This window comes from Puntigrus tetrazona, chromosome 13 (genome assembly GCF_018831695.1).
Source record: "Puntigrus tetrazona isolate hp1 chromosome 13, ASM1883169v1, whole genome shotgun sequence".
Classification (NCBI taxonomy): Eukaryota; Metazoa; Chordata; class Actinopteri; order Cypriniformes; family Cyprinidae; genus Puntigrus; species Puntigrus tetrazona.
The window spans coordinates 2,953,227-2,980,025 of NC_056711.1; the positions used below are offsets into that span (position 1 = coordinate 2,953,227).

The 26,799-nt window shown below is 38.8% G+C and overlaps 3 protein-coding genes across 3 annotated transcripts; 2 read left to right on the top strand and 1 right to left on the bottom strand.

Moving 5' to 3' along the window:
• Window positions 1-12: 12 nt before the first annotated feature.
• tuba4l (tubulin, alpha 4 like) lies at window positions 13-2,226 on the bottom strand. The gene is given in 5 exon segments (XM_043256387.1): window positions 13-924; window positions 927-1,035; window positions 1,560-1,708; window positions 1,796-2,015; window positions 2,099-2,226. Coding segments are annotated over 5 exon segments (1,347 nt in total). The 5' UTR covers window positions 2,102-2,226; the 3' UTR covers window positions 13-58.
• A 2,205-nt stretch (window positions 2,227-4,431) lies between these two features.
• LOC122356776 (cold shock domain-containing protein E1-like) lies at window positions 4,432-17,921 on the top strand. Its single transcript, XM_043255830.1, has 12 exons — window positions 4,432-5,312; window positions 6,539-6,637; window positions 6,712-6,842; window positions 7,011-7,053; window positions 7,997-8,122; window positions 8,210-8,308; window positions 11,339-11,560; window positions 15,063-15,200; window positions 15,304-15,441; window positions 15,564-15,677; window positions 16,203-16,430; window positions 17,847-17,921. Exons 1-12 carry the CDS (start codon window positions 4,704-4,706, stop codon window positions 17,919-17,921), a joined length of 2,022 nt encoding a protein of 673 aa, XP_043111765.1. The 5' UTR covers window positions 4,432-4,703.
• LOC122356304 (serine/arginine repetitive matrix protein 2-like) lies at window positions 17,920-26,023 on the top strand. Its single transcript, XM_043254845.1, has 8 exons — window positions 17,920-17,988; window positions 18,152-18,256; window positions 18,717-18,811; window positions 19,908-20,604; window positions 20,679-21,113; window positions 21,771-23,867; window positions 24,141-24,231; window positions 25,178-26,023. Exons 1-8 carry the CDS (start codon window positions 17,935-17,937, stop codon window positions 25,786-25,788), a joined length of 4,185 nt encoding a protein of 1,394 aa, XP_043110780.1. The 5' UTR covers window positions 17,920-17,934; the 3' UTR covers window positions 25,789-26,023.
• The last annotated feature ends 776 nt before the right edge of the window (window positions 26,024-26,799 follow it).

The window sequence follows — 26,799 nt, forward strand, 5'->3', positions numbered from 1 at the left end:
AGACTAAAAGGGTTTAGATGCTTTTAAATTTATTTGCTCGTACAAACATTTTGCATAATTAATACTCCTCTTCATCCTCCCCGCCATCCTCAATAGAATCAGCACCGACCTCCTCGTAGTCTTTCTCCAGAGCAGACATGTCCTCTCGTGCCTCCGAAAACTCCCCTTCCTCCATCCCTTCACCCACATACCAGTGCACGAAAGCCCTCTTCGCATACATCAGGTCAAACTTGTGGTCCAGACGGCCCCATGCCTCCGCTATAGCAGTGGTGTTGCTCAGCATGCAGACAGCCCTCTGCACCTTGGCCAGATCCCCTCCCGGTACAACGGTGGGTGGCTGGTAGTTGATTCCAACCTTGAACCCCGTGGGACACCAGTCTACAAACTGAATGGAGCGCCGAGTCTTGATGTTGGCTATGGCGGCGTTCACATCTTTTGGAACCACATCACCACGGTACAGCAGACAGCAGGCCATGTATTTTCCACGCCGAGGGTCGCACTTCACCATCTGGTTTGCCGGCTCAAAGCAGGCGTTGGTTATCTCTGGTACGGAGAGCTGCTCATGGTAGGCCTTCTCAGCGGAAATGATGGGAGAGTAGGTGACCAGCGGGAAGTGGATGCGTGGGTAAGGGACTAGGTTGGTTTGGAATTCTGTAAGGTCCACATTTAGGGCTCCGTCAAAGCGCAGTGAAGCCGTAATGGAGGACACGATCTGGGCTATGAGCCTGTTGAGGTTGGTGTAGGAGGGACGCTCAATGTCAAGGTTTCGCTTGCAGATGTCAAAGATGGCTTCGTTATCCACCATGAAGGAGCAATCGGAGTGCTCCAGGGTCGTGTGTGTTGTAAGGATGGAGTTGTAGGGCTCCACCACAGCGGTACTGACCTGTGGGGCAGGATATACGGAGAACTCCAACTTTGACTTTTACCATAGTCGACAGATAGTCGCTCCATCAGTAGAGATGTGAATCCAGAGCCTGTTCCTCCACCAAAGCTGTGAAAGATCAGGAAGCCCTGCAGACCGGTGCACTGGTCCGCCTATAGAGACGGAAGTCAGGAGGAGGGGGAAGACAAAAACAAAAACACACATGAGTAAAGCCCAAGTATGTTTCTGTGGGAATGGTAGAACCATCGAGTTCACCCCAAGAACTTGTTATTAAACAATCATTTTCTATTAACCATCTAAACCAGGGGTCAACAAACTTGATCCTGGAGGGCCGGGGGCCTCTAGTGCCAACCTTGATTAGACACCCGTTGCTCACATCCAGTTAAAATCTACACAAAAGGGGACCACGAGGACCAGAGTTGAGATCCCAAATCATTAAGAAGTTTATTGAACTGTAGATTCTAATCAAGAACTTTTTTTAAAGTGGTGTTCTTAATTCCTGGAGGGCCACAACTCTGCAGAGTTTTGCCCCAACCCCAATCAAACATTCCTGATCCAGCCAAACAGGGTCTTCAGGATTACAAGGAACTTCCAAGCAGGTGGGAGTTGGTGCTAAACTCTACGGAGCTATGGCCTTTAGGAATGGAGTTTGAGACAGTTTAATGGGTGAACTTACCATTTTGCGCATTCGGTCAAGCACAGAGTCCACAATCTCTTTGCCAATGGTATAGTGACCACGAGCATAATTATTGGCAGCGTCCTCCTTGCCACTGATAAGCTGCTCGGGGTGGTAAAGTTGTCGATAGTGTCCATTACGGATCTCATCTGCAGTTCAAACAGAAGACATAACGACACTTGAAGTACTAAGACAAGATTCCAGAAAAATTAAGTCTGAAAGGTGTTTGGGCTTACCAACAACTGTTGGCTCTAGATCAATGAAAACCGCACGAGGAACATACTTCCCAGCACCAGTTTCACTGAAGAAAGTGCCAAAAGAGGAGTCAGCCAGTGAGCTGCCATCACCAACGATGGTGCCATCTGGCTGGAAGCCATGCTCCAAACAATACAGCTCCCAGCAGGAGTTACCCATCTGGATACCTGCTTGACCAATATGAATGGAAATGCACTCCCTCTGGTTTGACCAAGACAAAACACAAATGTCAACTGTAAAGAATGGCTAAGATGGCAGAACTTATAATACAGTAAAAACCTCACCATTTCACTCAAGTATCAAAGCAAGCAGGAACTAATTAAGAACTTTAGAAGTATAAAAGACACTATCACACCAACTTTATCACCTAAAGTTCGTAACCTTTCTAAGAGCAGCTCACTTCCACAGCTACATCAGGCTGCTCACCTGACCTTGATTTATACTGGCTTCAGATTAGAAGGGTGTGGCTCTTAATTAACTCTAGCTGAGACAACAGGTAGCCCTGCAGATTCAAAACAGAACAAGCTCTTGAAACTAATGTCTTTGTTACTGCGTAGCATATTATTTATATTAAAGTATGCGTCAACTAATACTTATTTTCTTTTATGGCAAATTCTTTTATTTTGTTTTCATGTTAACTGCATCTGCCACACTGCCACATCCGACTCCTCCTTTGTTACTGGGTGAATCTTCTTAGACCACGTTTATCTGACTCCATCCTGTTTTCCCGGTATCTGCACAAAAGGATGTACTTCCATAACCCATAACACGTACAAACATCAACTCATTCTAATACTCTTAGTAAAACATAATGCCTACTTAAACCATTAAACAACACACTCGTGATTATATTAATGCTGATAGATTCTTAAAAATAATGCCATCACATTCCACTTCTTCGGCTATTCTCATTCAGTGTGTGCTGGCTTGGTTTAACTCTCAGAACATCACATGCTGTCTTACTGCACGCACACACAGAGCTAGTCCTGCTCCACTTAGTCACACACACACAATCTATACTTCTGTATCACTTTTGTCTTCTAGTAGCAAGCACATCTCATGGCACACAGCATATGATAAAAGATATGATGAATAAAATGAGATGAATAAAACGAATATATGAGTACAATGTCTAAAGTTCTTATTCAAATTCCACACTCCCCATCCCCAACACATGGTAAAGAATGGTTTTGCCTTTCATTGAATTGTATGTTCATTCTAAACTATATGTTTTCCTGATCGACACGGGAGCTAGTAAGTCTTCTCTGTCGAGTAAATTTTACGAGGGCTGATGAATATGTCTAGAATTGCACAAGAGATACAGGCAAGAGATTTCGGAAGTAGACAAGGTGAGTTCCTGGTCTGGCTTACTGGATGGCAAAAGATGTAAGTAACTGCTTTAATTCCTATGAGAGTGATTTTATTAATCCTTGCTTTAATTGTGTGTTGTATCATCCCATTTGTTAGACTTCTGATCCGCCGTGCTACGAATACCTTTGTATCATCTCAGTATGCTTTTGTGAGCAGACCAGTAAAGGGTTCCATGACGGGATTAAGATAAGAGTGAATATATATATTAGTTTCAGTTACTTCTAGAAACACTTATGATGGATGAGAGATTTCCGAGAGTGTGTTTTTGTGTTGTTTATTTTAAACAAAAGTAGGCAACTGTTAGATTTGAACACACTCTCTCCCCGTAGACTCTTTCTGTCTGATCTTTTTCTCTCCTCCTTGACGTGATTTTCTTTTTATCTCCCCTAGTGTTCTGTAGTATGTGTGATCTATCCATCCTTCTACATGTAAGAAGGGTTCAGTCTGTCATTGGTGTGTGCGCTACTCTGAGTCGTGGGGTGAATGAGTTTGCTCTACACTTTTGATACTTGACGAAGAAGTGTTTTTCTGTGTCCAAAAGTATTCCTTATATGTTCATTATTTCCTGTATCATTGTATTCTGGAATAGACTTTGGAGTAAGGAAATATACGTCTGTGTGTCTTCTTGCTCCTCGGCCGTAACACCCTATGAGATCGAGAATTCGTCTAGAGGTATTTTACGAGAACTGCGGGACCTTAAACAATGTTATGTAGAAGATTTCTGTTCAGTCAAAATATGGATTTATTAAGTGAAACTAGTCATGTATATGTCATGTATACGACTCCTCGATTAAAATCATGCCTGGGTCACATGCTGGCATAGGGGGAAGCCTGAAGTGTGTGGACACACAGACAAGAGTTATCTGTAAAAGGGCCCTCTTTCTTTACCATGTGTTGGGGATGGGAACAAGTAAAAGGGCTTCTTTCTTTATCATAACACGTGGTTGGGCACCTCCTGTACATTATTGTTGACTTAAGGGCAATTGTGGTAAAAGTATAGAACACGCCTTAAAAAACCTGTATAAAAGACTCCTCTGAAGAGAGATACTCAGCTTTATTCTGTTGGTAATAAAGTCTATCTTTTGGCATCAGAACAGTCTGATTCTCCGCTAGAAAGAAAGGGAATCGTATCTATTTTCTCTACACTTTTCTACATTCGTATGTTATAGTTTCTTATTTATTTGCTTGTTTGTACAAAACATTACATACAAATCAGGCCCCAGCTTATTTTTGTGTGCTCTTATTTTGAATCTATTGCGTCATATCCGCCATTTGGCTCTCTTGAACGCTTGTGTCGCTTGCTTTTCGCGCAGCGGACTTTTGCCAAACACAAGCTAGTTAGCGTCTAGCGAGCGGCTCACAACGCAGATCAGATGTATTACAGCAACTGTATTAAGCTACTGTTTGCGTCGATGCGACGTCAACTGTACTAACGTCTGCATGGTTGTGCGCGCGAACAAACGTGCTCGTGACACGGTTTGCTAACGTTAGCTGCTCACCGAGCAACTCGGTTGGGAAATGGGGAAAAACCGCAAGAAAGGAAAGGGGGCAGCTCAAGCAGGACCAAAGGGCATGCGTCTCCCAGCGCCTCCTCAACACAGACCTCCTCCTCAACAAGGAGGCTTTCGCGGACCTGCTCCCGGTTTCCAGATGGGCCCCCCTGGACACAGGTTTCCTGCGCCCCATCACGACTTCGGACAGCAGCCCCCCAGAATGAGGATGATGGACGACATGGAAAGAGATCGAGGGTTTATGCAAGAGCCGCAGGGATTCATGGTGAACGACGGGCCTTTTAACCGGATGGATTTCCCCGACAGGCACGAATGTCGCCCTCGCTTTGAGGGACCTGATCCAGCTTTCCGTCATCAAGAGTTTGGAAACAGACCGCCTGCACCAGCTTTACCGTTTTACCGTCCAGAGCTTGAGTATGAACCGCGTTTCCGTTCCCCGGAGTTTTGTGACAGACCTCGAGACTTCTGTCCGCCCGAGTTTAGGGGCAGACCCCCGAACTTCCGCCCTCCTGAGTTTGACGGGGGGCCAGGTTTCCACATGATGAACCCTGCTTTCGACCAAATGGAGCAGTTTGGTCCAAGAGACCAACATTATATGCCGCCAATGGACCCCCATGTAAGTACATGTTGTTGTTTTTCGGCCGGTCTAGTAAGCCACTTCGAAATATCTTAAGAAAAGTGTTCGATTCTTTTTAACGGTTCCTTAAAGATTCGTTTTCTTCCTAAATTGTTCCTGTAAACAAATGCGTATATCATACATTAATGTGATTTTCTAGCAAAAGGCGTGTTTTACAAATACGTTTAAATGTGCAGTTGAACGATGCGATGAGATCCAGTTAATTATAATAAACATTAAAACACCGTAATTGCAAATCAAATGCATAAAATGCCAAATAAACAAAGCATGTAATTAAGCGAACGGTTCAATTCGCGAGAGATTCATAAGTATTCTGATTCACTAAAAAGAAGCGAGTCATTTGCGCTGTATGTTTTGATTCATATTTAAAAGTGTATTGCCCCACTGCTTATTAATTATACAGTGTACAACACTGGTCGTGTTATTTTGATTCACTCAATAAACGGCCCACATAAACAATTTGGACGACATTGGTCATTTTAATAAGAGTTTATTAAACTTTAAGGGGTTTGCTGTTTGAATCATTCAGTCAGTGAACTAGTGAATCAACACGCAACAGCTTATGAACTACAAATGACCGTTATTTAAGGTAATGTCAGCAACTAATTATGTTTTGGTTTGTGTTTCATTAATGAACCATCATTATTGACTGGTTCATATGACAATGCATCCTACAACTAACCCACATCACTCTTTTGCTATATTTCGTGTGAGGGGAAATAAGCTACCGAGGGACTTTATATTAACTAAAAAAGGCATTTGGACTGTCTGTGAAGGAGAAACATATAATCAAGCTGCATCAGAGAGTGTAAAAGCATCAAATACAGATTGGTTTTTAATTATAGAAGTTGTTTTATATATGAAATTAGCCTGCAGTGCGTGATATTTGATCGATCTAGGTTTATTGGTTTCGCCTCTGTCCCGAGCAATGAAATACATTAAAGACAGAACTGTTACTTTCGTTGCTTTAGATCTGTTTCTTTGTCATTCGTTGTCTTTTATAATCCACATACAGATTAATAACCTACCCCCACAGTGGAAACTGACAGGCAGCAGTTGCAATATTTAATATACAATTAAGTATATTACTTAGGCCTATAATGATTGCTGAATGGGGAAAAACTGACTTATAGTACAACAATTAAAAAAATAAGTCAATATAGTTTTAATTTATTATATTAATTTTTTTGTGCTATTTAAATAAGGGCAATCATTCGTTTGGAGAGAGAGGAGGGTTTGCTGCACCGCTGGCACCTGATTTCCGGGGCCCGGGGCCGGTACAGCCACCATCTGAGGCGTTCAGTGTAAGTTCACCCTTGTGTTTTAATAAGTCTGTCATGGGTTGTAGATCTGTAATGCAGCGTGCTTTATATTTCAGAGCGCGCCTCGTCCCGCCTGTTCACCCCAACCTCCACAGAAAAAAGATCAGCTGGCTCCGAAAGAGACTAAGACTGAACCGCCTAAATCGATGGCTTTAAAGATATCATCGTTCAAGAATATCTCTGCAAAGTAATTATTTGATTTGCTTTTGTTTGGTTTTTTTTTTCCACCATGTTTGGTCTCTGTGTTCTGGAGAGAAAATCATTAGCTGAAAATCATAGTGGCTTTGAGAAACTAGAGATTGTTGAAGTAAACTTGATGTTAAAAAATGTGTTTTTTTTTGTTTGTTTTTTCCAGCGCACCTCGTGGACGCTCATTGGGAGTAATTTCACTTGTTGCCGTAAGTGTCGTCTATATTGCTTGTTACTTTTATATTAAATCATAGACCTAGATCCCCTGCCTTGATGAATTGCGGATAAACACGTGGCTTTCTGTGTAAAGTCAATTTTGAGAATTGTTTGTGAACGTGTTATAGATGTTAGAAAAGCATTGCTTAAACGTGTTACAAAGCCTGTGAACTATATAAAACGTAATGGTGCAGTTTAAACTGTTAAACTGTTTTTGTTCGTGATCAGGATTTATTCTGTGAAGCAATAGAGCCCCAAACACTGTCTCTCCCGCAAAACTATAAGAGTTGTGTTGGACTTGAAGCAGCAAGTGACTTCAGTACAGTGAGAGAGTATAGAGAGCAGACGCTCATTTTGCTTTGAATCACTCTCGCTGTATTTTGATGTCAAACACTGATCGAGTGGAACGGATGCATAATAACTAGAGTGCATAAGCATCAGTGATTCGTCCGTTCAGTCATGAGTTACTCTCATTAACGTTTGCCTACAGTTTGCTATCTAGCCATGCCTTTGCCACATCACGTGATTGCTATGATTTACAAAACAACTGAGCTTGGTCTCTATTTAATTCAAGCTGCTTGAGGAAGACAGTTGAGAGAGACGGCAGCTTTGCCGGAGTAGGCGTGGTTTCAGCGAGGACACGCCCCCCCAGCATTTGAGAGCAGAGCTTATCTGTATGGTTTTTCTATGAATCCAAAAGAAAAGTGCAAGCGAATGGGCCGGCGAATACACTGCTTTACATTGTATCTTTAGATAAAAAATGTTATTTACAATTCAGTGTTGAATTCCTTACTTTACTTTTTCATTGGGTAAGTAATTCTTATTTTCTGGCTATTGTTGTGCTACAGTTTGTTTTGTAAAGTGCGTGAACGTTTCTTGCTCGAACGTCTCAAATTTGTGAGGATCCAACATAGGGCTGTTTTGATTTCTCCTCAGAATAACTGCGGTTTCATCGAACGGGAGGATCTGAAGAAGTTTTCTTTTGTGTTTGATGCTTTTTTTGGAAACCGGGCTCTCCTGTTGCCTGGAGTTAAAGTACATTTCACAGCTGTGAAAAATCTGGTAAGTGTGTAATATGTGCAGAAATACCGTTTTGCTCTTTGGATAGAAAACATTCCATTCTATTTACCCAAATGCTTGTGATATCAGGGAAAAGATTGTGCAGTTGATGTGAAAGTGGCCCCAGGAGGAACCGAAGACATTGACAGCACGGTGTATGAAGGTGTAGTTCTCACAGTCCTTCCTCATGTGAGTAAAACTCTCACTTAAGAACTGTCCAGTCAAGAAATGTAAGATATCCTCTCCAGCTACCCATCCATTATAACTGTGAGTCACTTTCATTTCGTGATAAAGATGTAGATGAATTGATGTGGAGTGTTATTGTTGATCTGGAGGCGAAGTCACTTCTCAAGCAAAGAGACTCGTACAGCAGGATTTTAGGTGTCAGGAAAAACTTTATTGTCCAGTCTGAGATAGCCGCAGTCCGCCTCTCTCCTCTTGGTCTCCATCTCCCCTTTTTAAACCCTTGCTAGCGTCCCACCCCATTATACCATCAGTCTTAGGTAAGAACAGCTGTGTTCAATCTCAGGGTCTTTTGTTTTTGTCCCTTGTCAGTTCTATAGGGTCTGTGTGTGTGTGTTTGATATAAGGTTCTCCTTATTTATGGTTTCTTTCTATGCGAATTGGTGACTTCTGACCTTGTTGAATTTACCAGTTGAGTTATGTTTTGCAGACCCCACTGCCTTCGCAAGCAATCTTCTAGCAGCAGACACCATTATGTTTAAGAATGGCACAAAAGTAACATGTAGTTAACTCATAAATGTATAGAAATTATAACAATAAAGCTGAAGGAAAACTTCGTCAGAATATAACAGAATGTTTATTTGAGTGATTATATCCCGTCTCGACTCCTAGTTAATGTCAAAAAGAACTGAGCTTAAGTCATTTGATGTAGGTTAAGAATCTCACTACTCAATATTAGTCTACTTGCGAACTGATGTGGTTGAATTTCATTGGTGTCATTTATTATCATTTATTATCTGCTGTCATTTATTTGAGTTTATTGCTTTTATTAGTTACATTAGTTCATGAGAAACATTGTGCTCAGGAAGCAAGCTCAGCACAAACAGAGCTGACCGCAGAATCAGTTCAGACTGATTTGGAAGGGGAATTTATTTTTATGTCTAACACCTTTTGCAGAACAACGAGCGCCTCCTACAATGGAAAAAAACAATATTTGACTACGTCTGAGTTTTATGCTAATTTACAACAAGTGCTTGTGCAACATGCAAATGAGGGGATAAAATACGTAAGATGTGTGTGTGTCTAGAGGAAGAGGAGGAGCTAACGTTTAGGGGTTTAAATGAGGAGCTGAATGAAGTTAGGGGAGAGACGTGATCGATACAGTGTTGCATCTCTGTCTGCAACTCTTGAATAAAATTGCTTATTATTGTTAAGTATTGTTGGTCGTAATTAAATTCCACGACGCTGAAAATAGAAAGAAGATCTTCTCATGGGAGGAAGGGATGTTGAGGGAGTGTGTGTGTGTGTGTGTGTGTGTGTGTGTGTGTGTCTTGGCCTTGAGTGATAAGCAGAAGCAGTGAGTGGGAATTGATCCACCTTGACCCACTATCATTACTTCTATTCTGACTTCTGCCTCCTCAGCAAGAAATCTCTCTCAGAACTAGGTTTTGATGACAGAAGACAGAATTTATTCTGAGATGATGAAGCTGAGAGACTCTCCAGAGTATGCAATATGTAGAATTTGTCTCTGCACGCTCTTCTATAGTGATTTCCATATGCTCTGCCCCAGAGGTGGGTCAGAACATATCAGACAGACCAGTGTTTATCAACTTCTGACCCTATTCTATATCTGCTCATATGGTTGAAAAAAAAAGCTGCATCCTGAATCGCATACTTGTGTAATATACGTTTTGTAATATAAATAGTGCAAAATGGCACTTAAAATCCCCATTTATGTTGGACACTTGCATTTGCTAGACGTCATATACCATTGTCTGGGAAACGCTTTGCATTTCCGGTTAGTATTCCATTTGGGACGATACTATATACGATTGAGTGCATAGTACATAGTGTACTTAGTGTGTGTCATTTGAGACACAGCTAAAGACTCACTTCATCACGTAATTTCATCATTTCTTTACATTCACACATCAATTCACAGATTCAACTCTTACTCAGTAACTGCCTTTAACTGTTGTACAATCTGTTTTTGCCGTGTATTTAATGTGCAGACCACTGTCCTTCATGGGTTAGATAAGAGAGGAGTGAGAACGTCTGGAGCTTTTAAATCCTTAAGCGACATCCCCCCTAGAGCTTTGTCAAGGACGGATAGTTAGTTTTAGAGGATGGTAACAGTACACACCAGGGTTATTACAGATTTCAAAGCTTTAGCAATTTTTAATTTCTCATTTGCATTCTGGTTTTCAGTTTCAGCCTGTTTCTTGTTAAAGTAGTGTATGCATGTTTTAATATTTTTACGTTTGTATAAATATAATTTATATGTAAACAGTATTTGCTAGCTTGCATATTTTACTCACATTTGCTAGTTCTCTTTCATTTGCCCCAATTTGATCTATTGGAAATTTATCTAACACTTATATTTATTTTGTTATCGTCATTATTTTGTTTAGACATAAAAATATCTCTGTCATTTTGACAGTTAAAATGTTGTGCAGGTGTTTGTGAACCTTTTGGGTTATGAAATCATCCATAGGTAGACAACACTGATAAATAAATAAGATTAAAAAGAACACCATCAAAGAAACCTGAAAAAAAGATTCTACTCAGCTTTTTTCAATATAATAATAATAATAATAACAATAATAATAATCTTTTGTCTTTTGATAATGATAATGAATAATATATTTTGAACAGCAAATTAGAATATTAGTATGAATGAAAATGTAGCTTTGAATCACAGGAATAAGTTACTGTTTACAATATTCTATTTTAATTTATTTAAAAATGTAACTCTATTTTCTGCATTTTTGGATCAAATAAATGCAGGCTTGGTGAGCAGAAGAGATTTTTGACAATAATTTTTCCATGTAGTTGGTAACAATCTCTCATCTATCCACGATGAGACCATACTTCAGTCCCATTCACAGAAACACAAATACTTCTTCAGCAACTGGAACCAAATAAATGCGTTGTACATGTCCCACTGCAGTTGACCGTGTGTACTCTGGATATGATTCTGCGAGAAGATTATGCAGTATGTAGCTCTAAAATCTCTTTTTACATGCATGTCATAAGGACAACGTCAAGGAGGCCAATCCTGGCTGCATCAGGACCATCATCTCCAAGGATCCCATTAAACTGCCCTTTGGAAAAGCGGACACCAGTGTGACTCTGCTGCTGTATGATCGTGTGGAGTTCCAGCTGCTGACGAATGTTATTACTAGGGAGCAAAGAGCCACAAACATCAAACCAAAAACTCCTGACACTTTTCAGCTCACCAAAGAAGTCAGGGAGATGGTAAGTGGCAACATCCGTATTCCACTCTTCTTGCATTACTTATGAACTATATGCTCACCCTGAAAAGTTTGGTAACGCTTTATTTTGACATTCTACTGACCATAAGTAACTTTGTGACTGCATGTCAACTGATTCTCATTTATTTGCTGCTACATGTCCACTGACTCTCAGAGTAGACTGTCAGGGTTAGTAGAATAAGACGTATCTGATGGTCAGTTTGTTGTATGTTGTTGACCCAACAACAAAAAGCGTTAGAAGATATTAAGCAGACAGTCTACTAATACTCTACTGACTCGTAGCTGACAGAATGTCTGAAGTGGAATAAAATAAAATAAAGTGTTACCAATTCTTTATTTTATTAATTCATCTTGAGGAAAATGGGCATGACTGGGTATGATTCAGAAAAATGTTCTACTTAAATGTCTGTGTAAAGAATGCCATTGCCAAGTCTTGGAGACATCTTTGTTTAGACCAGAGGGAAGGTGAGAGTCAGTCAGTATGCAAAGCGAGAACAGGAAGTTATGATTTTAGAGCAAGAGGAAATGAGTTGTACTATGTAAATTGAGTGTACAGTATGTATATATAATTGCTTTAGTGTGCCAGGCTTAGTTTTGAAGTTTGAATTTAGATAGTTTCCCCATTCGTAACTTTTCTACGTGCTGATTTTTGTTAGCTTTTTTTTTTTTTTTTTACAATGAAGAGATGTATTTTCTGTGAACGCTATAGGTAAATGGAATAATGCAGTTAACGCTAAACTGTTTTGTTGTGTGTATACGTTTACAATAAAACATTGAAAAATTCTATGAAGATTAGGAGTGTAACAATATGCATATCGCTTTTATGTTTTTATCACATATAGCTGAAGATAATGAGGAAATTGCTTAGCTCCATTTGACAAGTGCATTATTAATAATAACTATATAAATGACACTCAAGTGTCCTGCTCACTCAAGTCCCCACTAACAAGGGGACAAGAATGTTCACTATGATTTGGAAAATGCACACTGTAATGATAAATACCTGCTTTGTCAAGCAAATAACTGCTAGCGAATAAAACAAGAAGCCTTGCACAATTACATTACGGATAGCAACAACCACTTTTACCCTAAAAATAAGGTAAATATTTGATGCTGTATAGATATATTTGTTTGTCTGACAGTGTGTCCAAACCAGAAATGACGTGACAGACAAGCCATAAAAGGTGGAGGTTTTGTCCTAACCAGCAGAAATGCAATAAGTGATGGGATTTTGTTTTTAAAATGCCTTTATATATCACTGTGCACAAGTTAGAGTGATACTTATTACATGAGTGAGACTTGAATCATCAGGCCATCTTCGGTTCACTTAGATTTGTCATGGCCACGTCATATTAACTCTTGGGAACATGATATTATGTTGTGGCCACGAAATAGTTTATTTCACAGTAACAACATCCTCTTGTTGTGGCTCAGGATGTTATGTTGAGGGAACAACATCCGTTTCTCATGGCCAAGACTTCTTATGTTGAGGAAACCACTTTTTTTATTGTGGCCACAGCAAACCTGCGTGACCATAGCAACCTGGGATTAAATGTAATAATAAATTTAATGTTTATTATAACTATTATTATAATTATTATTATATTAACCTGTTAGGGCTGTATTTTTATATTTATTTTGTATATCATATTTATTTCCCTCTTCAATTCATGTAGCGCTTTACCTAATCAATGTTTTGCGTAATTGTGTTTTCATTTACAAATGAAAATATGTGAATGATTCATTCCCCAAAGAAACAATAGATATTAGGCTAAATTCCATGTTGAATATTACAAAAAGTCATAACATTATAAAGAGCAACTTCAATAGACTATTAATAATGTAGATGATGGCGATGATTATGATGATGATAAATAAACAAACCTTACAGAAAAAGACGATTAGTTAATGGACACACAGTTACAAAGACTGGAATGGATGCAATGTTTTTATTTACTTTATGTAACATTTATTCATGATCAACTTAATGCAAATTCTGTTTACATTACGAGTACAGTGGCATGTGGGCAATATAACAATTTTATTATAAAGCAATAAAAGAAATTGACAATTTCTATAATAATAATATAATCATTTCTTAATTCAAAATAAAATAATGAATCCATCTTTGATAATGATTTGTTGCTGTGGTCACGCAGGTAAATAGGTCACACAATAAAGTTGTGGCCACAAAAAAAAAAAAGGATTTTATTCAGTCAACATAGCATCTCAAGGCCACAGCATATTATCACGTTCCCACAACAAATCTAAGTGAACCGAAGACATCCCGATCACTGTAGAGATGTGTGATTACTTTGAGTTGTTCTAGTTGAACTTGCCACCAGTCTTGGCTCTCGGTTTTACACAGACAGACACTGTTCATATTTTTTTGTGAAAACATAAAAATCTGTAAAATGTTTTATCGAAATAAGAGGTATCATACAAAATGCATGGTGTTTATTTGGTGCCGACATGAATAATATTTCACATAAAAGATATTTACATATGGTCCATAAGTGCTGTGTGCAGTTTATTATGGATTGACTCAAACTTGTATGGTACAATGTAAAAAATTACTGTGAAAATGCTGCAGTAAACACCTGTTAAATGGTTAACGCTAAATTCCTGGGAAATTTTAAAGGGAAAATTTTCATTTGATATTACCAGAATTCCCTGCATTGCATTTAAAATTTTGTTCGCATTTGAAATGTTTTTTTTTCTTTAATGTTTATTAGGGTTGTGTATTATGTCTAATGTTTATTGCATATTTCAGTTTAGTGTTTAGTGTTTAGTGTTCGTGTCAATGACACCTTTTAGAATTGTTCAGAATTAAAAGCTGCTTGTGAATGTGATTTTCTCATCACCACCAAATGTAAATGGTTATCCGTGTATTTCAAGGGTACAAAACGGATTTTAGGACTTTAATAGGTTGGTATATTAACATTATATCAGTCAATGAAATTACGGTATTTAAGTGTAAATTTAACGTAAAATTGTAAAACCAAAAATGTTGCCACCATATTTTTTATGGTAGAATTCCTGCAACCACAGCTGCCAGTTTTTTGTTTTTTTTTGGCTGATTTTTACAGTGTAGTTACATAGCCCCTACACCTCGCTTCATGACATTTCAGGACATTTCAGATTTGACAACATTGGACCTTTAATACTATGTCATAAACATATGTTGATCCACAGCTGTGTAAAGTGACTTCTTAAGTTAAGTTAAACTGCCTGCCATTCTTCAGAAAAGTTCTTCAGGTTCCAAAATTAATTGGTTTTCCAAAATTATTAGGCATTTTTGTGTATTTGAACCCTTTCCAATAATGACTGTATGATTTTGAAATCCATCTTTTCACACTGAGGATAACTAAGGTTCATACGCTCGCTGATGCTCCAGAAGGAAAAACCATGCATTAAGAGTTGTGAATGAAAACTATGTAAAGGGGGGATGTAAACTTTACTCTTTGTCCTTATTTTGCCACCAGGGTGTGATTATTAATAAGAGCGATGAAACCCTGACCATCATGACACAGAAACATGATAGCCTGACCGCCACATCTACTGACAATTTATCAGATGAAGAGCTGAATGTCATGGATGAAGTGGAGCTCACCATTTTGACTGTAAGTAAACGTTTTTGGTTTTTTAAAACGCATTGTATCTTTCTTTGTATTCAAACCTTCACGTACTCAAAGCTTCATAATATACATATATTGTGTATTAAAGGTGAACGACACAAAGAAGGCCGTCCGACTCAAGAAGCTGCCCGAAGGCTCTGTCACCTTTAATCAAAAAGCAAAAGGCAATGAAAATATGTCTGACACGAACGACAATACATCTGGCACTGGCCCTGTCAAAGACAAGGTAGTTTATACTAGGTCCTTGTTTATTTTCAGCTGTCCTGCTGGAGATAACGTAAGGAAATGCATTTTTTTCTTGGAAAGTTTCACTTTCTTCTAAAAGTGCGCTTACGTATTTATCTGCAGTGGAAGCCTGTGAACACAGAAGCTGGTTCTCAAGATTTAGATGTAAGCAGTGAGAAATACGAGGGGACCATTACTCAAATCGTCCCAAAGAAAAGCCCAAGTGAGGACAAAGTGGTAGGTTTTCACCCTCCTGCAACCTGCACACAAAGAGTCTCTCATAACCTGAAATAAAAATCATTAAATGATTACAGTGCAATGAAAACATACTACTTTTTGAGAATTTAAGAAGAATAGAATAGAATAATATAAAGAATAATGTAAGTTTGTAATGATGTTTGTGATGTGTGAAGTAGATGTACTATAGCCTCACATTTATGAATCTTCTCTACTTTGTTGTTTGGGAACTGATTGAAGAGAAGAACTTTTGCTGTACATCTACACATCTGTAGAGTTTTTGTTTTCTGAAACAAAGAAATGCGTGTAAAACACAATAGCTGCTAGTTTAATTAATACTTTTGAGAACATTAGAGTTTTTATAATATTTTTGGAAAGTCCGTTTGAGCTCAGCATGTTGAATTGGAAGGATGCATGGTTTCAGACTTAATATATAAGTATTGGGAGGTTTTTATTCCTTGATCATGACTCTATTTTTCGAAGCGGTCATGTTTTAAATATTAATGCTTTTTTTCTTTTGAGCAGATGGACAATCAAGAGTGCTCTCTGGGTTTTCTGGTCACCACAGTGGAGGGCACAGAGAAGCGCTTATCTTTTAAGTCAGGTGATGTGATCACAAAAGCCACCATGATGCTTGGTGACAAGGTCCAGTTCAACATCTCCACCAACGTTGTAACTAAGGAGGAGTGTGGCGTCAACGTAGAGATCCTGCCAGAAACTTTCCAGACGGACTCTGAAGAGCAGCGAAAGATAGTAAGTTTTTTTTTTTTTCAGTTGGTCATTCATGGTGATTTGCCATTTAGGTAGTTGATTAGGAGAAGCAGTAGTGGTGGTAGTTAATGAACAGCTGCACCAAATCTTGGTTTTAAATTTTCATGATGCATTTAGCTTTCAAAGATGAAAATATCCCAAGATTTGCGTAGTTGCACTGTTGGTCAGTGTGGTTCTATACACTAATGTCATGACCTCACAGACCATTGTGCTGTAGGTATTAAGCTTTGATGTTCTTCCTCAGATTACATAGGAAAAAGCAAGATATTAGTTATAAAGTAAGTAGTGGCATTAATATATAGCAAATAAACAAGCTTAGGGGATGCACCAAAATGAAGAATGGTAATATGATTACACATTTTATTCCACCTGAATGATGGTGACAGTGGCCATATTCTGCATTTGATATACCTCGGATAGAGTTGGAAATGATTTTTCAGTTCTGGTCGAGAAGTCAAGAAAAACAAAGATGGATGTTTCCCTTGTTAGCAATGCCAGTTTTTTAAAAACAAATAGAAAGTAGTATTTTGCACAGGCATCAGAGAAACTTATAGTGCTAATAAGCAATATATTACTACTGTTTATCTTGTGTTGATGCACTGAGCAGCCATATTTAATCCTGAAATTCCGAGACTCTGAGTCAGGACTCTGATTTGGGAGGGTGTTCCAGTTTAAATTCCCTGCCTACTGGGAGCTCAAAGTTTCCAGCTTCTGACTACAAATGGAAGTCAGCAATCGTGTGTTTGAACACGGAGCTAATAATGATGCTAATAATGATGATTAAGGCATCATTGCTGATTGAGGTCCATAGGCAGATTTGGCCAGGGTTACACCCCTCTGATTTATCTCATGCACAAGTTGTCTCTGCTAAAATGCTTTATTCGTGAAGCTTGTCTTGTGCTGGTTTTGAAAAACAGAGTTAGTTCTTGCACACCATAAATTTAGTTCAGAGTTAGTTCTTGAGTCCATAAATTTTGCGGTATTCACCAAAAAAAAATCATGGAAAAGACATCTTGTGCAGTTTTTGTTAAATATTTTGGATTTTTTTTTTCCCTCAGACTGACTGTGGTTGACTTTTTGGTGTATCCCTGCTTTTTAGCATTTATAGAAGAATCAGAACCAGTGAGGGCTGTGTTTTATTACAGTTGATCTTTAAGACGGGCCTGATCCTGGAGATATACCTAACTGCATAGTTTAGTTCCAACCCCGATCAAACACACCTGTCTGTAATTATCAAGCTTTCCTGATGGTTTCAGTTGCGTTTCATCAGGTTTGGAGCAAAAATTTCAAGTGAGGTGGATCTCCAGGAACTGGGGTTGGGCATAAATATGAAATGTTCTTTAAGGCAATTAATAACTGTACAATTGTTTTCGCTTATGACGTGCTTCCGTCTATTAGGGGCTTGTTGTCAAGCTGGATGATAATTTTGGGTTCATCAAGACACAACAGGACCGCAGCTATTTTTTTTTTTGACATAAGTGAAGTTATGGAGGACACCAAACTCACTTTATCTGAGAAGGTTGAATTTACGTTAGTACAGGTAAGTTGTCAGCCGCAGAAATAATGATCCGTAACTAATTTTCTTCCTGAACCTTTTTAAACTGCTAGAGTTTCTGGCTTTTGCTGGAAGAGTAGAGAATACATTTTGGATTCTGGTATTTCAGTCTAGCGCTTTGTTCATGTAATTGTTATACTGTTTGAAGAATGAAGCAGCTGAAGGGGGAAAACATGCTGTTAGAATAAGAAGGCTGAATGAAAGTGTCTTCACATCTGCACCAAAATTAGAGGCCTTTGGAGTAAAAGAGAAGGTGCAGTACATACTACTTATTTTATTCTAAGATTTATATACTAGGGCTTGCACAGATACTTGTTTTTGATAGTTGTCCAAAAATTAGTTGGTGGATCAGTATCTATTGATTCATAATACACTGCAGTATCAGTGGTTAAATCAGTGTGTCTTTTGTTAAAGCTTAGGATTTTTACCTTTTTTCTTGTGAATAGATTTATCCATCACAGGTAATAAAGGATATGCAACAACACTGGGACACAGTTGGGCTTATTCTTGGCTTAATTAGAATCATGAGATCCACTACTAGTTGGCAAAGATCCAAAATCTGCTTTGCAGCATAATGACTAGTGATAAGTAGATCTAATAAACTAGTCAGTGCAATCCCTAGTTTATACAATAAATAATCATTTTAATCACTTTCCATGGGTTGGTTTTTTCCCTAAATGTGGATTCTGCCACATTTGCTTGGCTGCCTGCAGAAGAAAATGACTATCAAATTGCTGAAGGATCCCAAAGACCAAATCAAGGAGGAGGTCAAAACAGAGGCCAAAGTCAGTGAATCAGTGGATGTAGAGTAAGTAAATCATGAGTAAGTAGGTCAGTTCATTAGATAAACGTGCAGATGTTCTTTGAAATTGGCACATCAGTACATCGACAGTAAGTCTGAGAGCAAAACACAGTCATAGACAGGCTGAAGTGAGATGTTTTGTCACAATGCAGAAATGTTCTCCAGTAGTATTCACATTGAGAATAGCAGTTACTTTTATCCACATTTTAGAGCACTTGAAGCAAAACTAAAAAATGGAAGTAAACGTAAAGGTGTGGTATGTATTTTTGATAATTAGTGGTTTGTAATGGGTATTCCAGTCTAAATTCAAAACTCGTGAGTTGGCAAGTACAACATAGAACAAGCTTGATCAACTATTTTTGGTAATGAGCCTTACACTGTAATTTGATGAGTTGATTTATCTGCATTTTAATATTAATATTCTCTGGCCATGGAGGTTTTAATTGGATTTTGAGGCTTTTCAGGTTCTTCAGGGCAGAATCTGTGATTTTATTATTATTTATTTTAATTTTAATTTTTAAATACTGTTGGGTGAATTGGCAGTCGGTGAAATCAAACAAACTGAAACAATAGCAGATATTTAAACATGAAAAGCCTATTTTAAAGTAATAATATTTGAACTTACCATGCTTTCTAAATATTTGCACATTATGGCATTTTAGGCTTTAAAAAACTGTTAAAAAAATACATGCAGCACCTTTAAGTAATTTGATTCATGAATATAAAATACAATGAAAAGACAGATACAGAAAAGAGTAGTTAAATTTAAAAAACATTGGTAAAATAAATTGAATGTTGTCAAGTTCCTGCAATGTGATAATACAGAAACATAATGTTAATGAAAAATATAAGTTATTTTTATATATATATTGTTACTTCAGTAATACATCTTGAGTCTTTGCCATGAATGTTGTGTACAAACATTTAATTAAACCGTTCTAAACAGTGCACTGTTGTTGTAATTAAGACTTCTTGTCCAATTCATCCCCAATGTTTTTAATTTTTTCTGCATTTTTTTTTTAAATGGAGAAATTGTTGTTTTAATGTTAAACATGTAATATATTTTTATGAAACCTTTTTGTGAAAATTTTTTTAACTTTAGCAAGGGAAAAGACAAGCCCTTACCATATAAGTCATCTGCAAAAGATCTGAAGAAAGAAAGTGACAGTAAACAAGAAAGCACTAAAGGTGATAAAGTACGGAGCAGAAGCAGGGAAAACAGTCGGCGTCGGTATAGTCGAAGCAGAAGCAGGGAAAGTGGTCGACGCAGATACAGTCGCAGCAGGAGCAGAAGCCGAGACAGAAGTAGGAGCTACTACAGAAGACGCAGAAGTACCAGCCGTGAGAGGAGGGACAACCGGTACAGATTCAAACGCAGCCGCAGTCGGAGCAAAGAGCATGTAGAGAGATCCCGACGGAGTCACAGCAGAGAAAGGAGCAGTCAGAGTACTAGGAAGAGAAGCCGCAGCCCTGCTGACAAATATGATCACTATGCAAAACAAAGCGGCAATAAAGATTTAAGTGACAAGAAGAAAGTTAAAAGCCCTGACGATGTAGAGGAAGAACTATTGAGAAAAAGGAGAGAGCTAATGGAACTCAATGAGCTGATTGCACGTAAAAAAGCTATTGTCGCTATGGAACAAAATGCTAAGAAAATTGAACCTGAGGATGGAAAAAGTGGAGTTACAACATTTGATTATGAGCATGTGCATCGCGAGAACATTTGGATGCCTGACCTAAAACCAGTGAAGTCCATCTTGAAGAAACAGTCTGAACCTCACATTGACCCTAAATCTCAGGTTTGTGGGCTCCTAGGTTTTGTTTCATATTTTATTTTCTCTTGCCTATCTCACTGTCTCATATCTTCTCTAAGGCATCTGCAAGCAAGGAAGTTGCTGCTCCTTTTGTAAAAAGTGAAAGTCAAGAGATGCAGATAGGATACCACCAACAGGCTTTTGGCTCACCTGGCTACTCAACATTTGAAAGTATTGCTGAGAGGACTTTAACAACTTCAGGGTCTGACAAGACAACTGTAACTCTGAGTCAAGATCTAGAATTGGTGAGACAAAAGAAGCAATTAGAAGATCTCAGTGAGTCTGTAGCACGCAAAAAAGCACTAATCGCCTTGGAACAGAAGGTCAAAGTTGTTCAGGAAATGCCTGAAATGGAAGCGGAACACAAGTTTGACTCACACACAGAAGACCAGTTTGTAATGACTAAAGGGAACTTATGGAGCTCTGTAATAAAACCTGATATTCAACCTAAAAAGTCAATTTTGAAGAAACGCTCAGAGATTCTAACATCTCAGGTTTGTTCCTTGTAAAATATATGTATATATTGGCTGTATATTTATAGTGGGAAAGAAACAGCTTCACATGGTGAAACTGGTTTTTCGAAAATGGTAGCTGAGTAATTGCTTTCATTGGCTTGATTATGAACCCCACCAGCTATGGTGGTCTACCATGTCTGATTTTGACCAAGCTTGATCCATCTATCTACAGTCCTTATACTGATTATAAGATGGATAGATTTTAGTTTGGACCAACTAAAAAACCATAACGTACTAGCTACCACATGAAGCTGGTTTTAGCTGAATTTAAAAGACACATTTTCCACCATGTGACTGAACGGTTGTGAGCATGGTGAGTACGGCATCAGCTCCATTTCCAACACTGTTCAATATGGCACATTTGCTACAAATCTAAGCATGGTTAGTGTATCAAACTTTTTATAGGGAAACAGTGTTGATGGTAATGCTTAAGCAACTCAAGATTGGTTACGTACGTAATGTCAACTGAATCTATGGCATTGTGCCAGGATTGATACAGCACTTATTCTTAAACAGTAATTTTTCAGCTCAGTGGTGGAAAAGTGCTATTGGAAGCAAGAGTGTACAAAATGTTTCAAGAAAAGTTACCTGTTGCTACAGTAGTTTGTAAAAATAATTTGTATTTTTGCTTTGCAGAGTGACAAAACCTCAGTTGATGAATATGGTCAGCTAAGTCAGGATGGTGATTCTTTTACAAAACCACCTTCCCAGAAGACAGCAGCTTTGCCATTTAATAGGTCCTCAAATCCACAATCAGTTCAGACCAGTATGTTGGGATTGTTCAGCCAGATCAAGAATGAGTCTTCAGCAGATTCACAGAGGATTGAAACACCCTCTTTTAACAAGCCAGTTATCTCACAGTCACACTCTCAGGTCTCCAGTTTAAGGTCTTTGCATGAGCAGAAATCTTCCAGTATGTCTAAAGGTAGCAATTCTCAGGATGACCAACACAGGGCATCATCTCACCTGCCTCATCCTCCTAGCAGTATCCCTTCAACCAGTCAGACTTCACCATCAGATCAAAAGCGGAATCTTACAACTCAAATGGAGCGCTTCCTTAGTGCTCTCAACAAGGCTGACACCAGCATTGTTAACTCTTTGTTTCAAGAGGCTAGAAAGGATCTGACTTTAATAAACACCCAGAAACCAACTCAACCACAATTAGATAGAAACATACCCTTCATGGATGAGATATACGATCCTTTTAAGGAAGATGAAGACAATGGCCAGCCTTCCTTAATAGGTAAACAATCTGGCCAGCAACGATTGAAAACTGAAACCCGTTTGAATGATCCTGGTAAAGATGACCTTTTGCCTCATGAAAGAGCTGTTCAGGATGGTAGTGGCTTTTCTCAGCTTGTTGGAATGAAGTATGGTGTAGACCCTACTGCGAAAGCCGAGAAGAAGAGTCTATATGGGCATCCAATGGTGTCAGAAAGCTGGAAGCAGAATGCCTATAAAGAGAATCTAAATCAGTTCTCTGAGCAGTGGAATCCGTATGAACAGGATACTGATATGTATGCAACAGAACACAAACATTACACCAATGAACACAGTCTGTATAGGGAGCGTAGTCAATCTTTTGAGTGCCAGAAAGTCAATCCAAGTGTTCAGCACTCTTACGTAGTGGACAGAGAGATTCCTGATAGTAGGTTTGACAAAAGCTTAGCTCGTCAGGAGTCTGAGGAAAGCACTGAAGATAAAAACAGTAAGACAGAGAACTTTGAAAAAATTCAGTCTCTTCTGCAAACAATAGGACTTCATCTAGACACTGCAGAGGTTAGCAAATTAGCCGACAGGACGCAAGAGCGGTTGTATGGTAAGACAAAAAAAAACCAAAGTGTGCCCGCTCACTCCTTTGAACAAAAAAGGGAGCGATCAATGAGCCAAACTGACCAGAGGGGTAGTTGTAGTAGGGCAGATTCCTCAGACTCTGAAGACTATCGATCAGTTTCCCCAGCTCAGTCCTCAAATCGTAAGGTTTACATGAGTTATAAAGACACTGTAAAATACAAAGACCAGCACAAAGCAGAAGATGTAGACCTAAGTAGCATTAAGAGAATCGTAGTGAATTTGAAACCTGCAACCAACGAACAAGATCCTTACGAACCTGAGCCGGCTGCAGTTTCTCAAGCTTCGTATGAACCAATGACCATTGTAACCACAGTTCAGCCTGCCACTTCCCAGTATGCCCAAAATTCCACCGTTTCCACCTTTTCAGCTTCACAATATTCGCAATATCAAGGTAGTGATCAACATGTTTGGGGATCTGTGGGATCTGTGGCCCCTGGTCTGTACCCTTATGGTACTGTACCTCCATCCTCTTATGCTATGGGTCACCAAGCAATGGCGCCACATATGATGACTTCGTATAGTTCATACACTGCACAAATGGCCAATCCATATTGTGTACCTCCTCTACTTCCCATGCCACATTCATATGGTCCTCCACCTATTCCCAGTCCTCTCCACCTCTCCACCATGACCTCGGCCTACTCTACCCCAGCGGCTAGTCAAATTTCAACTGAATCTATACAAACAAAGCCTGTAAGATGCCTTAAAACAATAGAAACAGTCAAAATGGTTCCGAAAGGTAAAGCGGGGCCTGTCAGCGCACTTGTTTCCATACAACCTATAGAGGACAGTAATGAAAAACAAACATCGGAGGAAGCCAAGAACATACAGTTTGCTACCATAAAAGATGATGACATCAAGGCTAAGCAGAAGAAACGGGTATGACATCTTTCTTCAAACTTCTCACATGTGGAATCCTTTGTTCAGTGATTCTTAATATCCATGTTAATGCTTAAATTTTATACTTATGTTACGCTTTGTAATTCTGTGATGGGTGGCAAATACCAGAAGCTGTCCAAGGACAATGTTGCTGTGAGCTTAATGTCTTCAGCTTATGAGTTCATCTGTAATGTTCTGAACCTGTGATAAATCTGCTGATTGTTTTAGCACAATTTTGTCCGTTTTGTTCTTATATAATTGTGCTCTGGGCAGCTTGAACAGTTTAACCAGAGAATGAAGCTGAAGAAAGAGCAACAAATGGAAGCCCAGCGTTCACGTGGACAAAATCGGAATTCAGCTCAAGGTATTATTTTCAGAGTCTTTAGGTTCAGGCTTTTATATTATCTACAGGTGCAACTGCCTGTATAGTTTGCTTATTATTTTACCTTGCAAACAGGATTATTACCAAAATTTCCCATTTTTGTTTCCATGAAAAAGTTTTTCAGTTAGCTCTCAGATCATAATAGGGATGGTACTGGATCTGATTTAACTTTTTAAAGAAACCTAGTGTTTTGTCACAAGATGAGGAAACAGCATTTTAGGATAGAGTTATTTTCAGTAGCATACCTTGAAATTAGCAAGTACTTTAAGTGGTGAAGACATTGGTAATAATTTTTAAATAGTGATTTTATGTTGTAAAGTATTGCGTTTTATTTTTTCTGGAAACATATGTATGTCTGCACTGGATGTGTAAAACTTGGGTTGCATTAAATGTTCAGTGGTGCTGTCTACACAATGAAAGTGTCCATTACAGGATTTTCTATTGACAGTTAGAAAACTAATAAAGAAAGCTGCTTAGCTTTAAATTGACTTCTGTGTGAGCTGTGCTTCATGCATCTACTCGATAGCCAGTGAACTTTTTTGCCTGTGAAATTTCATGGAAGTTTAGAAGTAGAAAGCGCTATTCTAAAATATTTACACCACTGGATTTCTGTTGAAAATAAATTGGGATTTACCCCAGAGTTAGGGTATAGTTGGGGCTTCTGGTTTAGACCGTCTCCAGTCAACTCAGTGCCAATCACTTTCAGTGTAGACATGCATTCTCACAAAATAATAGATGCAGATCAGTTGGTAGAGGACAGTTTTATTCTTCATTAGATGAGGCTTGTCAGGAATGGGATCAGATCTCTTGTAATAAGCATCACTATGTTGGTCCTGAAATTATGTTAGATTAAGGACCATCAAGCACTTTTTCATGTGGCCAAGCCTGTCGAGGTTAATGCACACCCTATATTGTAACACATTTACAGGTAAAAGTACCCCCAATGAGATAAAGAATGTGTGGATATGTGGCCACTCTCTTGTGTTTTGGGCTGAGAAGAGGGCTACTTCCCCTGAGTATGGAGTGCAGCTGGGCATGCACCCAGATTCAATACGCATCTGGTGGAAGGGCGTGCAGGGCATGGCGTGGCAACAGCTTGTTCCTTTGCTGCTCCAGCTCAAAGACAACTGGCCCAAGCCTGATGTGCTTATATTCCACTTGGGTGGAAATGACATAAGCACAACTGATCCAGAGGACTTTATTGAGACTGTGAAGAAAGACCTGACCTCGCTGAAGAGCATATTCCCCGGATGCCTGCTGGTGTGGTCCAGCATCCTTTCACGGCAGACCTGGAGGGGTACAGAAGACAGCAAAGAGATGGACGTTATCCGGATGGCCATTAATGAGAGCATATGTGGAATTATGAGACAACTTTGTGGCTCTGCTTTGAGCCACGAAAACATAAGGCCAAGTTTTGGACTCTACAGACCAGATGGGGTTCATCTATCGGGGAAGGGTATTGATACCTTCAATCTGAACCTGCAGGCTTTTCTGGAGAAATGGGAGAATGAGACTAACAAGACGGAGCCATCGGTTTGAGACGAGGGAAAGTCATTTGTTTTGTTTAGCAGCTTGTACAGTGCCATTTCCTTCTTGTATATATCCTTTGTTGCTGTTGTTTTGTTACTTCAAACTTGATTGTTATACAACCCATGTAGAACGCAAAGCCGCTTTGTTTTCTATACAAAAAGTATTTTGCAAGAGTGTTCGATTTTAGTTTTTACTTGTTCTGTTTTATACATTCAGTTTACAAATAAAATCAACATTTAAAATATTCCAATGTAATACGGATTAAACGTTTCTTTTATGATTTGACATTTCGTGTATGATGCTAAGACCGTTTTAAGTGTGTTTACATCACAAAGCATCAGCTTCATTCAGTGCTTTTTTCTGTCATTAAATCTGATCCACAAATCAAACCAGGAAATGCCAAGAAGTCTTCAGATGCAATATTGGTTTGTTAGTATTTTAATTATTCTTAAAAAGCTTTGTGTTCAAATTTTACAAATTGTATATTATAGAAGTACACATGAATCCATTTTCCAAACCGTGTTAGGGGCTTGTCCTGACTCACTGCGGCACACCTATAATAGGTGTTTATATTCGAAGTATTTAGACTGGTTCGGGTCTGCGTGATTCGCCGTAGACATAAACAGAGAGAAGTAGAGCCGCCTACAAGGGTTCTTCCGCAAGACACACATTTTTGTTCATCAGCCGCTGGAGAGCCAAAAGTTATGGACTGCAGCTTTAAGCTACAGTGGTATTTACTTTCCACCATAAAGAGTGGAAAAGTCTATGAAAGATATTTTATTGAAGAAACTGCCCGGAGCCTGCTCAATCATGGAAATTTCATAAGTTCACACATTTATACTGGCAGAATATAAACAACATGGGTTACTTGATTTTCTTGAATGTGATTGGCTACACTCATCTTGGGAAATCATTTCCTGTTGTTAATCACTGCCTAGAAGTCTACACTGCTTAATCAAAACAAATGGCTGTAGCATTATGAAATCTTGTTATCGTATTGGACTAAAACTTGATTTTTCT